The 13,856-nt window shown below is 47.8% G+C and overlaps 6 protein-coding genes across 6 annotated transcripts, besides 45 other annotated features; all 6 read right to left on the bottom strand.

The window, feature by feature from the left end:
• Window positions 1-1,583: part of a sequence feature (heterozygous, non-Esmeraldo-like haplotype) that runs on past the window's edge.
• Window positions 161-186: a sequence feature (AT_rich).
• Window positions 261-282: a sequence feature (AT_rich).
• On the bottom strand, window positions 310-2,349 carry Tc00.1047053509937.120 (hypothetical protein, conserved; the record flags this gene model as incomplete). The annotated part of the gene is made up of 1 exon (XM_812312.1): window positions 310-2,349. One exon carries the CDS (start codon window positions 2,347-2,349, stop codon window positions 310-312), a length of 2,040 nt encoding a protein of 679 aa, XP_817405.1.
• Window positions 1,584-2,436: a sequence feature (areas merged during assembly that could not be assigned to a particular haplotype. This can correspond to areas where the two haplotypes were merged or to regions with more than two copies in the genome that were merged during assembly.).
• Window positions 2,437-5,055: a sequence feature (heterozygous, non-Esmeraldo-like haplotype).
• Window positions 2,550-2,579: a sequence feature (AT_rich).
• Tc00.1047053509937.110 (hypothetical protein, conserved) lies at window positions 2,634-4,409 on the bottom strand (the record flags this gene model as incomplete). Its single annotated transcript, XM_812311.1, has 1 exon — window positions 2,634-4,409. The coding sequence occupies one exon, from the start codon at window positions 4,407-4,409 to the stop codon at window positions 2,634-2,636; it is 1,776 nt and encodes a 591-aa protein (XP_817404.1).
• Window positions 4,421-4,471: a repeat region.
• Window positions 4,679-4,705: a sequence feature (AT_rich).
• Window positions 4,791-4,861: a sequence feature (T-rich).
• Tc00.1047053509937.100 (ubiquitin/ribosomal protein S27a, putative) lies at window positions 5,046-5,498 on the bottom strand (the record flags this gene model as incomplete). Its single annotated transcript, XM_812310.1, has 1 exon — window positions 5,046-5,498. The coding sequence occupies one exon, from the start codon at window positions 5,496-5,498 to the stop codon at window positions 5,046-5,048; it is 453 nt and encodes a 150-aa protein (XP_817403.1).
• Window positions 5,056-5,446: a sequence feature (areas merged during assembly that could not be assigned to a particular haplotype. This can correspond to areas where the two haplotypes were merged or to regions with more than two copies in the genome that were merged during assembly.).
• Window positions 5,447-5,490: a sequence feature (heterozygous, non-Esmeraldo-like haplotype).
• Window positions 5,491-5,685: a sequence feature (haploid, non-Esmeraldo-like haplotype).
• Window positions 5,686-6,013: a sequence feature (areas merged during assembly that could not be assigned to a particular haplotype. This can correspond to areas where the two haplotypes were merged or to regions with more than two copies in the genome that were merged during assembly.).
• Window positions 5,689-5,723: a microsatellite.
• Window positions 5,796-5,816: a microsatellite.
• Window positions 5,921-5,965: a microsatellite.
• Window positions 6,014-13,856: part of a sequence feature (heterozygous, non-Esmeraldo-like haplotype) that runs on past the window's edge.
• Window positions 6,082-6,132: a sequence feature (GA-rich).
• Tc00.1047053509937.90 (hypothetical protein, conserved) lies at window positions 6,567-7,658 on the bottom strand (the record flags this gene model as incomplete). The annotated part of the gene is made up of 1 exon (XM_812309.1): window positions 6,567-7,658. The coding sequence occupies one exon, from the start codon at window positions 7,656-7,658 to the stop codon at window positions 6,567-6,569; it is 1,092 nt and encodes a 363-aa protein (XP_817402.1).
• Window positions 7,769-7,855: a sequence feature (T-rich).
• Window positions 7,927-7,957: a microsatellite.
• On the bottom strand, window positions 7,969-9,447 carry Tc00.1047053509937.80 (hypothetical protein, conserved; the record flags this gene model as incomplete). Its single annotated transcript, XM_812308.1, has 1 exon — window positions 7,969-9,447. The coding sequence occupies one exon, from the start codon at window positions 9,445-9,447 to the stop codon at window positions 7,969-7,971; it is 1,479 nt and encodes a 492-aa protein (XP_817401.1).
• Window positions 9,822-9,862: a microsatellite.
• Window positions 10,024-10,057: a sequence feature (T-rich).
• Window positions 10,136-10,155: a microsatellite.
• Window positions 10,310-10,334: a microsatellite.
• Window positions 10,432-10,457: a microsatellite.
• Window positions 10,498-10,530: a microsatellite.
• Window positions 10,657-10,678: a sequence feature (AT_rich).
• Window positions 10,793-10,815: a microsatellite.
• Window positions 10,831-10,855: a sequence feature (AT_rich).
• Tc00.1047053509937.70 (uncharacterized protein) lies at window positions 10,967-11,635 on the bottom strand (the record flags this gene model as incomplete). Its single annotated transcript, XM_812307.1, has 1 exon — window positions 10,967-11,635. One exon carries the CDS (start codon window positions 11,633-11,635, stop codon window positions 10,967-10,969), a length of 669 nt encoding a protein of 222 aa, XP_817400.1.
• Window positions 11,460-11,546: a sequence feature (T-rich).
• Window positions 11,645-11,678: a microsatellite.
• Window positions 11,788-11,809: a microsatellite.
• Window positions 11,872-11,901: a microsatellite.
• Window positions 11,928-11,951: a microsatellite.
• Window positions 11,981-12,002: a microsatellite.
• Window positions 12,156-12,192: a microsatellite.
• Window positions 12,508-12,528: a microsatellite.
• Window positions 12,541-12,626: a sequence feature (T-rich).
• Window positions 12,864-12,886: a microsatellite.
• Window positions 12,934-12,965: a microsatellite.
• Window positions 13,221-13,379: a sequence feature (A-rich).
• Window positions 13,480-13,502: a microsatellite.
• Window positions 13,622-13,642: a microsatellite.
• Window positions 13,799-13,830: a microsatellite.
• Window positions 13,840-13,856: part of a microsatellite that runs on past the window's edge.

Genomic DNA, 13,856 nt, shown 5'->3' with positions numbered 1-13,856 from the left:
TCCCCAGCACACATGCACACAGGGACCCAAATAGGGAAGCGCACACGACACATAAAGCAAAAAAAAAAAAAGAAGGCGAACCCAACAAACCCTAAAACACCACCCACCCAAAGAAGCAAAATATATATATAACTCTCTCCTCCACCCACCCTCACCTGAGAAAAAAAAATAAAAAAATAAAAATAAGCACCACACCCAAAAGGGGCAAACATTAACAAAAAAAAAAAGTGGTCTGTTTCTATCACAGTTGTGACAAGAAGAAAATATATATATATATATATTGGAACGCAAACGCAAAAGCAAAAAACACTAAAATGAAAAGACATCGGCAAAGACGTCATCTGCCTTCCCTTCACCCCATGCATCCTTTGAAACGAGAATGGATGGACGGGGCTTCCCTGCCTCGAGACGGTTTTTACTTTTTGGAGTATTTGTTCCCGCAGCATCCCCTGTGCGTGCAAACGCGGAGCTTAGTGCGCTGCTGAGAGCGCACAAAGCATTGCCGCTACCAGGTGGCCGTGGGAGGGGAGAATTGTAATGAACACGCCGCGCTGCCGCATCCGTCAGGCATTTTTTTGAGCCGTCTTTCTTCCTGCCACTTCCACCGCCAGCGAGAACATTCGTTGGGAGCGGCTGCAGCGGGGCACGACGTGCGGTGGACTTCAGCGCGCTGAGTGGCACACGAGTGCCAAGAGTCAAGAACTCGCCCAGCGAATTCAAGGAAGAATCCGACGCCGCATCGTTCGCCTCATCTTCTTGTTGTTGTGTGGAGGCCGGGTACGTCCGACGAGCGACAGTGGCAGCCGATAAAACGGCGTGGCTGCGTGGACGCTTCTTATCCGTGTGCGGCACAGCATTGGCAGCACGGCTTCGTCGTGTATTCGTCGTTTTCTTTGGAGTGATCTGACTAAGAGAGTGCAGACACATGTCATCCGTATCCTTCGTCACTGCAGTCCTCCGCTGTAGTATTTTTGGTGGTGATTTTGGCAAAGACGCGGCTGCCACAGCTGCTTTCATTTCCATCTCCTCCTTCCTCGCTTTTTCATTCGTGCATGTCATTAAAAACGACTGCGTTGCCTGCTCATGAATCCCACGTCGTTCGTCCATCTCATTTCCCTCAACAGTTCCCCGAACGAGTGACTCCTCTGCCACAAACCCCTCGCGCGCTTCTTGTTGCAAGGACCGAAACCGCCGGGCCAACACGAATGCCTCATGTGCTGCTCTTGCAGACACGAGAGCTGCTTCTCTTTCAGCCCGTTCGCGGTGCATTTGAAAAAGACGTGCACGCTGCCTCCGGAAAAACACCTGAAGGGCCAAGTGCATAAGCTGGAGAAATTCCATGCGGTGCTCCACGGTGATCGCCGTCCCGCGCATCGTCTCCTGCCTGTCGCGTAACAATATTGTCTCATGCAGCGCCCGCTCACGCTGCAGCACGACACACTCTCTCTGCGCGTTCAGATCCGCCAAACGTTTCTTCAAGACATCTGTCAGAATGCGGGTTCGCGTCTCCACAGCGGTTATCTTGTCCCGCCCCAAGGTGCAGAGAAGTTCTTTGAACTTTGAAACAACCGCCATCTGATCCCGCCTGTCGCAGCACGCATCGGCAATGGATAATGCCGCCTGTAACGCCATTCTGTACACGGCGTTCAGTCCCTCTTCCGCAGAGGAGCGTAGATGTGCCCCTTGCAACGCCACTTCAAGTGTCAACAGCTGGCGTCCCTTTTCCTGGGAATCCCGCCATGCCCGCATGGCGTCAGTCTGTGCGACATTGTTGCGCCCCCGCAGATCCTCCTGCAAATTTTCCTGCTTCTTGTGACTCTCCCGCAGCGCAGCCTCCAGCCGCCCCGCTTCGGACTCGAGACGGTCCAACCGCTCTTGTAGGAGACTTTTCGCGACGTCAACGCGTTGTACCACTTCCACGAGGGCCCGTACACGATTCAATGCTGTGACAACATCTGCCAATTGACGACAAAAAGCGCTACGCTCTTGTAGCGCTCGAAGAAGAAAGGCCGCACGTGCTGGGCATCCTGTCCATGCGGTGGCATAGCTCTCCAACGCCTCTTGCAGGCGCATGGACTTTTTCTGTTCCTCGCCCATAAACGCTGCAAGTGCGCTGAATTTCACTGAGCCCTGTTGTAACTGGTGCTGCAGCCGCGTACTCTCCTCCTGTAATTCTCCCAAATCCTTTCGACGGCGCTCCACATCTGTGATAATTTCCTTCAAGCCAAAAAAAAGAGATCGCTTCGCACGCTCCATTTCCATCAGTCGGGATTCCAGTCGTTCATAGTTGCTGGCCTGCACCACCTTCTGCTGCAGCAACGCATCCGTGCAGTTTTCCAATGTCGACATGAGTCAACCGTTCTGATTCCACACTTATCGCCCTTCTTTCTGTTCTTCCGCATTTACGTCAAAGAACCGCAAAAAAGAAAAAAAAAGGGTTGAAGCTCTCTCTCAGCCGCAAGAGAAATTAATTCCTCTGCTCCCCCGTTTTTATTCCGTTCATTTACGAGAGGCTTCTCGCTTCACCAACGGCAGCAGGCAGCCAGCAGAAAAAAAAAAAACATAAATAAATTAAAAAAGAGTCCATATTACACATCAAAGACTACGCGTAATTCATCGCAGTGCAGAACCCCTCACCGTTCGGTCACAGCAATGTACTGCTCACGCAGCTGCTGCAACACCACCTCCTCATTCTCAAAAATCAGAGGAAAATTTTTGATAAGGCGTGCCAACTCTTTTTCCGCGGGTGGCACGTCGTGGCACTCGTCACTGTCACTGTCACTGTCACAAGCTGCGACAACACGGTGATTCAGCTTAAACAACGGCCGTCCCTCCAGAGCACCTTCCTCCTCGTCGTCGTCACCCTTTTTTTTATTCAGCAGATCTCCCAAAAAATTCACAATGCGATTTTGGCTGAAGAATGGAAGCGCAACAAGAATCGGACCGAGCAAAGGTCCTACTTGCTGCAAGTACGTGAATGGGCGATGCTCTGATGCCTTAAGTAACGACATCTGCACTACCACGAAGCATCGCAAAGCACGCCAGACACGTAAAAGAAAGGAGGTGCTACCACTGACACCTTCGGCTCGCAACGCTGTACCTACGCTGGGTGGCGGCGGCGGCGACAACGGTCGGCGTTTACGCATGCGCAACCTTGAAAAATAAGAATCGTGAAATATGTTTCGGTTGATTAAATCGGCCGGTGGTGTCTCACCGTCCAGGTACGTCTGCTGCAGCACGTTTAGTGCGTTAAGAAAGGAATTTCCCTCCACCGCAACGCGTTGAACAAAGGCTGAGCGAAAATTGTCCTTGCCGCTCTGGAACTGTCGCGCGGCAGATTGTATGGTGTCCATGTCAATATCCGCATTCACGACGAGCGGGTCGAGATGTCCCAACTCCTTTGCAATTTTGTGTGTTTCTAGCGCGGCACAGCAGGAGAAAACAAATGTTCCTGGTTTCAATAATCTCGTCATTGCGGCTCCTGGTGCGCCGTTTGCGTAATCGTCATCCTCTATGGTGCGCCATTTGTCCACAACGTCTCGCAGTGTCCGTTTCTTGGATCGGCATAATCGCTTCTTCTCACAAGAAATGTCTTCTTGCTTCTCGGAATTGTTCCCCGCCTTTGCCGTAGACCCCGCTGTGTTTTGGGTGTGGCGCGGACAGTACGTGGTTGCAAAGTCATTAAATTGTGTCTGCTGACACGCCACAATCAAAACATGGCATTCCAGCAGAGCCTGGCGTCCATCGCGACGCTCAGTACACTGCACTCCACGACCCGCAAATTGCGCGACGGTCTCGGTCTGCCGTGTGATGATGGTGATTCGAGACGGGTGAATAAGATACGACGCCTGCAGTAAACGCTCCACAACAGCCCGCCCAACTCTGCCACCACCAACCACAACAACGCGAAATTCGAGTGGTGAAAGCATCAATTGTTCGTGAAAGAATGTCCCAAGACCGGCTGAAGAGCATGGCGTGTCGTAATTGTTGGTACGGTGGTTGCTGCTGGTATTGTCAGTTTTGGTGTTGCTTCCACAACGGCCACTACTAATACAACCCCTGCGGCTACTAGCGCTAGGACTATTCGAGCGGAAAGCAACAAAAGACGGTGTATGCCCTCTGCTACGAGATGCAGCTCTCCTACGAAAAAGAGGCCGTGGAGAAGGTGGGGCACGCAATGCTGCATAGCGGGCACGAGCCTCTGTCACAAGCCGCATAATATGCCAAAAAGAGGAACCACCCTCATTCAAGAGGGCCTGACACGACGAGGCCGCGTGGCACAGATACAAACACTGCTGGGCGATAATGGAGACTACAAAAGGTGCGGCGCAGACGGAAAGATCCAAAGAAGGATCGACACACGTGAGTCCCACAACGCCGTCAAGCAGATGCTGCGTTTTTTCCTGCATTACACAGAATACCTCTCCCCCTTCCCCCTTTTTTCTCTCTTTATCCTTCTCTCTTTCTCTCTGCAACCTTCAGAAAGCAGAAGTTGTGAATAAGACACAACACGCTATAGCCACACCAAAAACAAAAAAAAGAAATAATAATCCGTTCCCCCTTTCGTTTTGTAGTTTAGGCCCACTTCCTCTTTTCTGTGAGGGTAACTTTGGCCTTTGTTGTTGTTGTTCTTTCCGGAGAGCCTCCTTGCAGCCCACCGAAGACGCAAGCAGCCGGCAAAAAAAATAAATAAATAAATAATAAAGGAAAGAGAGAAAAAAGAAGGCAATTGCACAGCGAGACCACGTGTATGCTTTACGGTTCCTGCAGAGTCGTCCTCGCCACACATGAAAGAAAAAGGAAAAAAAGCGAAAAAAAAAAATCCGAAAAAAAGCACATAAAAACAATAAAAGCAAAACAATTGAATCGGTAGAGGTCGAAGAGATCTTCGTGGGACCATTCACTTTATTCGGTTTTCCGTCGCTGCCGCTGTTTGCTCTTGCCACAGCCCTCCGGAGAGATGTATTGCTGGTGGCGCTTCAACTCCGCTAAAGCTTGCTGCGCTTCCTCATTTCATGTTCCCTCTCCTTAGCCCCGGCATGGGCCTACTTTGCAGCGTACGTCAGGTGGCACTTGCCGCAGTACTTGCGATCCTTGTGCTGAGCCATGAAGACTCCAGCTCCACAGACCGGATTGGGGCACTCGTCCCGGGTGCGCTCCACCCTGAAGGAGCCGTCGTCGTTTTCCGTCACCTTGAAGTACTTGAGAGCCCGCATCTTCTCCAGCTTATGGCGGTGGATCGGCTTCTTAGGCTTCGTGAAGACCTTCTTCTTCTTCTTTTTCCCCTTACCGCCCTCAACGGGAAGCATCACCTGGATGGTGCTCTCGCGCTGCAGGCCGTAATCGGCAAGGGTGGCCTCGTCGCAGAGGCACTGGCCGCCGTAGAAGAGAGTGCCATCGCAGACACCGGCCTTTAACCTGAGGCTGGCGACAGTCTCCTGCGCCGAGGCCTGAATGGCGCTGGTCTTGCCGGCCGCCGACTTGACAAAAATCTGCATCCTTCCTTCTGTGCCTCTTCTTTTTGAGTTCTTTACGTGCCCCTCCTCGTCCCTCACCCCCTCTTTATTTGGCAACGCAGAGTGGTAGCAGGCAAAGATAACGCAGGGAAGAAGTGCTACAAGAAAGAGACATCAGGCTACAAACGGTAACACATGGCAGTCAATCAACATAAATTCAAAACACACACACAATAATAATAATAATAATAATAATAATAATAATAAATTTTTAAATAAAACGCAATAATAAAAAAACTCAAGAGCTAAATAATGGCTTCCCTACACACACACACACACAGAGAGAGAGAGAGAGAGAGAAAAGAAGGAAAAAAGACAAAGATGAAATGAAAGGGCAGTGAGGCTTATTAAGGCAGCGGGTGAGGTGAGGGAGGGAAGAGGGCAAAATGGCACGGAGAGCTACCATGATGATGATGATAGCAATAATAATAAATAATAATAAATAATAAGCAAGGCGCAAGGCGTCCCGTGTGTACACAAACGCACACGCCATACAAATATGTATATATAATAACAAAGCAAAGGGAATATAGAGGTCCCATCCAAAGCTCCGCAGATGTTGTCCCTTTTTTTCTTTTTTCTTCTTCTTCCTTCTTGTTCATTCTTCATCATCCTCACATCATTCCACTCTTTGTTTGATAATTCGCTTCTATTGTATTGTCTTCCCCCACTCACCCCTACAAACATCCACACGCACCTCAATCGCCTCTTCTATGATGACAAAATCAAAAGATACATGTGGCTCACTCCTGTTATCCATCTATTGATTTTACTGCGGATACAAGTAGCCTACATCTCTTCCTTCTCCCCTCTCATAAGGAACATAAGAAACCACAAGCCGCCTTCATTTTCCTCACGCTTCTCACACACACACACACGCTCTTTCTCCTTTTTTTTTTTATTTTGTTTTTCTAATTCCTTTCTTCTCGCCGTTGTGTGTTTACTAGACTCTTTTTAAAGTGCGCATATGCACACTTATATTTATACATGTGTATTTATATGCGTTCGTTTTATCATTATTATTATTCATTTTTTCTTTGGTCGCGCGGCTCAAAACATGGGTGCCCCTGGCGGTAGCTGCGGCGGGTTGGAAACTGTCGGCAGTGTTGTCGGCGGGTGTGCAGGAAAGGTCGGCACGGATGAATTCAGTGCGACGGATCCGTCTGGTGTCACCGGCGGTGGGGCCTGACTGCGGGAAGCATTCACAGTTGGTGGCTCCGTAAACTGAGGAGGATGCGGGGCCGGGGAAGGCTCCACCGTGCGGTCGCCACCGTTGAGACTTGCAACAGCAGCTGCATTTCCAAGAGAGGCAGAAATGATGGCGGCTTCCTCTGCTGCGATCAACGCCGCAAGGCACTCCGATGCCGCCTCCCGGATGACCACCTTACGCCCCTCAAGATCACTAAATTGTCGTTCCAGCTCCAAACGCAGTGCCTTTGTGGTGAGATGACTCCTCTCCGCGCGTGACGTGGCGAGAACCCGCTTGTACACGGCGACACGAATGGTGTCATCACTCGGGGGCTGCACCGCAGACGAACTCTCCGCAACGGGTACCTCGTTCTTCATTCGCCTCAGTGATTCCTTCACTTTCTCAGCCCCCGTGCTTGCCGGGTCCACTTCTCTTTTTGGTGTTTTCGCAGCCCCACCACTTTCACTCACTGTCGTTGCTCGCTCCCGTTTTACGGCCTTCTTTTGGGGCTGAGGCGTTTTGCCGGAAGAACTCACCCTTGTCCCGGCGACATGAGGTTGCATAAGAAACGCCGCTACGCCATCCGCCATCCGCGCATGTGTAATGGTGAATTGAACAGGCATGCCAAGCGCCTGGATAAGTTCCCGCAGCTTATCTTTCCTCAGTTTTTGCACGCTTTGCAATACAACTTCACCCATCGCCTCTGGAAAGCCACAAAATGACTCCAACGCACGGCGTCGCTCGCCAGTTCTTCCTGGACGACCAAACACCATTCGGTGCAACGGCTCCAACCGTGTTTCTAATTGCTTCCATGCTGCACCACGGTTCCCCACCGCCCGCACTGCCGGCAGTTCAGCAAGCGGTGTTCCCGTTCCCTCCGAAAAATTAAATTTGGCTGGAGTGACGTCATCTCCCGCATCCGACGACGCGGCGTCACGGCGCTCCCTCGACATGTTTACCTCCAGAGGGATTTATGCAGACGGCTTTGCACCCCCTCTTCCTTCTTTTCTCCCACTCAATGAATTGGCAGGGAAACACACATACGTTTGTGTGTGGAGGTATGAGAAAAAGAGAAGAAAAAAGAAAAAGAACAGTAAATTTTGTCACAAACACAAACGCAAAAAAAAAAAAAAAGAAAGAGGGTGAAAAACGACATGAACTCTCGCCTCCCGCTCATGTCGTCCGTTCCGCAAAGCAGCTAGTCAGTTACATGTGTCTCTCTGTGTCTGTGTGTGTGTGTGTGTTTGTCTGTAAAGTGACTGCTTAGAAGGTCATTGTTGGAAGCAGACGCCGGAGGGTGCGGAACGGAGGGCTTCGCTGGCAAATCGCCGCCCCAAACGCCTCCTCACTTTCCAGAATCTGCAGCACCTCTGAAAGCCGCTGTGCCAAAGTGCCGCTGCCGTTCTCATCGACGCCCGACTCAACATGTGCCGCATCGTGCCTCAAAAACGCATCCGCCGGAAGAAAAATGTCGCCGACCCGTTTTAAGACGCCCGTCGTGATCCCGCCCCTCTCCACGTCATTCTGTTTATCCCCCACCAGCAGCTGCTCCACGACGGGCCGCAAAGACTGCTCCAGCACAATTGACATGACCTCCTGCCGCGGTAACAAATGCACCAGACCATTGGAAAGTCTACAAATTGCGGTTACCCGTGTCGCCAAAAAACTGTACGTTACGACACGCTGCCGTCCACCGCCGCCCCCACCAGACGACGTCATATACATGGAAAGAATGTACTGTATTTCCTCCACAAAACCGTCAATAATGTCTTGCAAAACACCCGCCAGGCTTTGCGTGAGAATCTCCTCCACCTCCCGTGCATTTGCCATCGGAATCCGCTGACAACGCTGCCGAATCCATGCAAAATTATTCGCGGCAATAATTAGTACCTCAGCAGCCATGCCGAGTTGATTCATATCGCGTGCCTCTTGTAATAAAGCGTGGTTGCGCTCCATCATGACGATGATGGAGTCTGCAACAATATGAAGTAGCGAGTGCTCGCCCTCGGTTAATGAGGAGACCGCCGTGTATTCTCCATCCACCGACGTCGTCAAGCCGACAGCACGTGATAGCAACTGAAGAAAACCCAAGACAGCGCCCCACTGCAGAGTGACGCCCGACAACATTGGTGCGTCTCCCTCCTCGCGGCCGCTATCGGCATCACAGTCTCGGCCCACCGCGTCATGGCTCCCGCTCCCATCATTGGCCTTACACCGCCATGGAATTCGTCGCTGCAGCAAAACGGGCACGCGTTGCGGCGCGCTGTTGGCGCCAGTGCTCGGCGCAAAATAAAAACCACACGTGGACTCTCGAATAATCCCCAGAGACAACTGCCCAGTGCGACACCATGCGGCCTGCTGAGTGCGCAATGGTGACTCTGAGAATGATGATGGTGATGACTTCGTTGAGTCACACGGCTGCAAGACCTCCTCAACCACCAGACGACTTGCCCTCGACGCAACGTCAGCCATCAACGCCTCCGCATCGTCCCCAGCCGCAACAGTCGCCTGTGAAAGCGGCTCAAAAATTGAGTGTGCGCGCCTGAAGACGTCGTCCAAGCGCCTATCGACTCGCGTCTCCTCGACGACCGGCAAAAGCCGCTGCATAAACGGCCCACACTCCCCGGTGCCCCCCTCGTCGCGGTGCGTGGAATCAAAAGAACGACCCTCAAGGCGGCTCACGATCCGCGCCACGTGGCACGCGGTCGCCTCCCCTACGGACGCCACCCTGTCGCTGCTCATTCTCCCTCCCGTTACACTTCCAATTGCTTTTCGACTCCCTTTTTTTTTTTTTTTTCCCTCTTTCTCCCTTTAAGGCGGGAAACGCAGAGCGAAGGGCCGGTGTATACGCACTCCGTGTGCGCACCGGTACGACACCCACCCACCCAAACACGCGGAGTCACACACACCCTAAGACTGCAAAGCAAAAAAAAAAGAAAAGAGTTCAGAAACACTTAAAAACAGTGGCAGCGGCAGCAGCAATGATGATAATACACACATTTGTATATTTAGTCAATACACATGTTTTGTTGCTGCTTCTTTTCTTTTTTTTTTTTCTTTGTGAATGAGTAAATAAAATCAGTAAATAAATCCCCTCCATTGGTGCCAAGACGTTTTTTATTTTTTTATTTATTTATTTATTTATTTATTTTTTATTATTATTAAATTTGGACCCCCTCACCCCTTGCAGAAAGACGGACACAAACACAAAACATTCACGTAAACAAAAAAAAAAAACAAATCGTGCGTTAATGAACCAAACATTATTTCCCCTGATTTCTGGCTTGCGGTTATGTGTGCAAACACTGAAGGATAAGTAACAAAAAAAGGAAGAAAAAAAAAAAAGGAAAAATGGCGACATTCATAAAATAACTCCCCCCCGGCCCCACCCACCCACCCACCTTTTTTCCTTTTTTCTTCTTTGGGGAGCGGAGGAGGAGGAGGAGGAGGGGACCTTCTTGTTTGTTGTGCACGCGTGTGTTTTGTATTTCTGTCGTCCCTCCTTTTTTTTTTTTTTTTTACCGTCAAACGTCACAAAATATTTACAATAATAAAGACAATTTAGATCAGCACGCATGTATTACGTTATATAAATATATATATATGTGTGTGTGTGTGTGTGTGTGTGTACACCACATGCATCGTGATCATTGTCCGTCTGCGAATGGGAAAGAAAGAGATGGGAGGGGAGGAGGGGAGGAGGGGAAAACAAACAAACAAATAAATAATAAAATAAAATAAAATAAAATAAATTTTTGGGGCCGAGTGGGAGTAAAAATGCTCCACACACAAAGACAGGCAGACAGACAGACAGACAGACAAACACCCATGATGGCCAGCAAGAAAATCACAAGAAGTAGAGGGGAGAGGGAGGAGGAGTCACACCGCGGCCCCCCGCATTCTCACAGAAAAGAGCTGCAAATAAGTACATGCATGCAAGCGGCCATACAGATAAATAAAATAAATAAATAAAGGAAAGAGGGGGTTACGTGAAAAGAGCACCATGTAAACACGCTTTTACCCACGGCGTATATATACACAAGGGAAGACTGTCAAGGAGCACATCACAATTGCCACCCACCCACCCACAGACAGACAGACAGACAGACAACAAAAGAGGGGGTCAAATAAATTAAATAAATAAAAAAATCCCCCACTCCTCGGCCACTTAATTCCCCCTGTTGTTGTTGTTGTTTCATCTCCTACGGCCCCTCCATCCCCGCCTCACCGCCCCATCGCCCCTGTTGCATTGGGGGGCGGTCTAACGCGACAGCAGCAGGCGTGCCCGCCTCCCTCTCCAAACAAACAAACACAAACCAAAGCGACAACAAATAATAATAAAAATAAACAAAAGGTCTCCACGCCTCCCCCCAAACAACAACAAAAGAGAAAAAAAAAAAGAAATATGCGCTAAGGATGAGGTCTTCTCCCCCACAGACCCCCACAAAAAAAGGGTGAACGTACAGCAAGACGGGGTGACGGCATTTTGTTTCATTTCACCCAACATCCCCTTCCTTCCCCTCCTCCCCTCCAAAAGAAAAAAAAAAAAAAACGGGCCGCACATTCCTTCCACATGCTTCTGAAAAAAAAAAGGCACGACGAAGGCGGTGCAGCAACGCTGGTGGTGCGTGACATGTCTGCTTGCACGGCGTCGTCTGACGTTAGTGGCATCCCCTGCCCTCCCTTTTCCCCCTCCTCCTCCTTTTGGGGTAAAAGCGGGAAAAAAAAAAAAAAAGACGCGTCGGCAAACAATCAAACAAGAAAAATAAAATAAAATAAAAAGAGCAGAAAACCAAACAAACCAAAAAAAAAAAAAGGAAAAAAATGGAAAAAAAAAGAAAGCCGCATATGCACGACGCCCTTTTTCCTCACATAGAACAGTAAAGACAACATAATGATAAATTAACAAACAAGAACGAGCAAAAGGCATCCAAAACACAAAATAAAAATAAAAATAAAAATAAAAGGAAAAAAGTATAAATGCATCCACAAGACATATTTATATTTATATATGCCTCTGCTTACACACGTACGTACGTACGTATGCAACCGCCATGTGTACACCCCCACAGATGTACCTGCTATTATTATTATTATTATTATTTGTTTGTTTGCTTGTTTGTTTAGAGAAAAGGGGGGAGAAACAGAGACATATTGAAACCACGCAAAAAAGGAAAAAAAAAAAAAAAAAAAAAAGAGAGAGAGAGACGCATGAGTGTATAAAATAAATAAATAAATAAATAAATCGGATCAAAGAAAACAACAACAAACAGTTAAAAAAAAAAAAAAAAAAAAAAGGCAGCCAACCATATACAGACAAACAGACAACAACAGCAAAAATAGAAAAATAAATAAAAACAGGCTGCACACAAGAAAAAAAAAAAAAAAAAGATCTTTGACGGCAGAGCAAACGGGTAAATAAGTCAAAATGGACAAAACATGCCGCCTTCACACACACACAGACAGACAGACAGACAGACAGACAGAGAGGCTGTATGTGCATACAAAAGCAGGGAGAAATAAATATTACTTCTGGGCAGGTGTAAGTTTGGGTGTCTTCTCACGTGAAAGGGTGCGTCCCCCTCCCCCCCCATCGCTGGTAGCCGCCCTCCTCCTCCTCCCATCACCGACGCATGCGACCCCGCCGGTGTGCCGACACGCGCGCCCATTGGCCCGTCACGAATTGAGCACACGCATCCCTGTTGCTCAGGGAAGGGAAGGGTGGGGAGAAAGAAAGAAGGTTGCAGCCTCCCCTCCTCCTTCCCTCCCCGTCAGTTCAGCAGAGCGCACAGCAACAACAACAAAAAAAAAAAAAAAAAAAAATGTCATCGCCGTAAAGAAAAAACAAAAAAAAAAAAAAAAAACAGAAAAAATGGAAAAAATGGAAAAGGAAGAAAAGAAAAAAAGAAAAAAAAAGAAAACCAAAAATACAACGCACGAGTAATAAGCCAATACGTGAAAACCCACGGGAAAACAAACAAAAAAAAAAAAAAAAGATAGAGAGGTTTGCGAAGGGATTACAATTAACAACATAAAACAAATCCTCTCACGTAAAACAAATCTGCAAAATTCGCAAATATAAATAACTGCGTATTTATGCATGTATGCATTTTATACAGATTTTATATTTACCACGGATACTGAGTAAAGCCAAGTAGAATAATAATAATAATAATAATAAAAGGGGGAATGGGGTAATGGGGTGAAGTAATGGGAGGGGGAAGGGGGAAGAAGAAAAAGAAAAAAAAAGAAAAAAAAAATAGAAGTTAAATATCGATACAATCAAAAAGAAAAGGAATTAAATAAGTAAATAAAAAAGAAAGAAAAAATCTCAAGAATAAAAAATTTATAAAAAGACGCCTTGCCACGGGTGGTTGAATCGAATGCACGACATCTGCAGGTGGAAAAAAAATGTTTCCCCTTCCGCATCCAGCTCATGCGTAAACCCCTCATTTGTTAATTGTTTGTTTTGTTTCATCCAGTAGTCAAAATGGACATGCATGCATGCATGCATATTTATTTATTTATTTATACGTGTTTGTATGTTTATGTGTGTTTTTGTTTTTTGTTTTTTTTTTTTGTAGGGCATTTCGTAATTATTATTTGTTTTTTTTTTTTCTTTTTTGTCGATATTTCGCCTTTTAATTCCCTCTTTTTTTCTTTATTTGTTGTTGAATGTTCGCACACTCGTTTCTTCTAATGAAATGTCGTACCGTTCAATTTCTCCTCGTCCCTCGCCCCCTCCCCCGACTTTGTTTTGTTTTTGTTTTTTTCTGTGTGTGTGTGTGCGTGTGTGTATTTTTTTGTCATTCCTCCACCGCTTCGTAAGGTGGATGGAAGTGAATGCCTCTAATTCACCACGTTATTTATGCATGTATGCGCTGCAAGAGTGTGTATTTATGTATGTGAGTATACAATATATATATATATATATATACAACGGGTGGTTACATGCAGACATAAGACTAATTATTCTGCCTGCATCTGCACACCAATGTATGTATCTGTGCAAAGCTGTATTACGGGGTATGAGTATACTCGACGGAGAGGCAATAGCACGGTTCTTTCTTTCTGTCCGTCCACAGCTGCCCCTCTCCCCCTTTCACTCTCCCTCTCCCTCTCTCTTCCAACTGTTTGTTGTTGTTGTTGTT

The sequence above is a fragment of the Trypanosoma cruzi genome, genomic scaffold, assembly GCF_000209065.1.
Source record: "Trypanosoma cruzi strain CL Brener 1047053516537 genomic scaffold, whole genome shotgun sequence".
Classification (NCBI taxonomy): domain Eukaryota; phylum Euglenozoa; class Kinetoplastea; order Trypanosomatida; family Trypanosomatidae; genus Trypanosoma; species Trypanosoma cruzi.
Note: the sequence above shows the minus strand (reverse complement) of the source record. Positions and strands in the feature narration are given on the sequence as shown.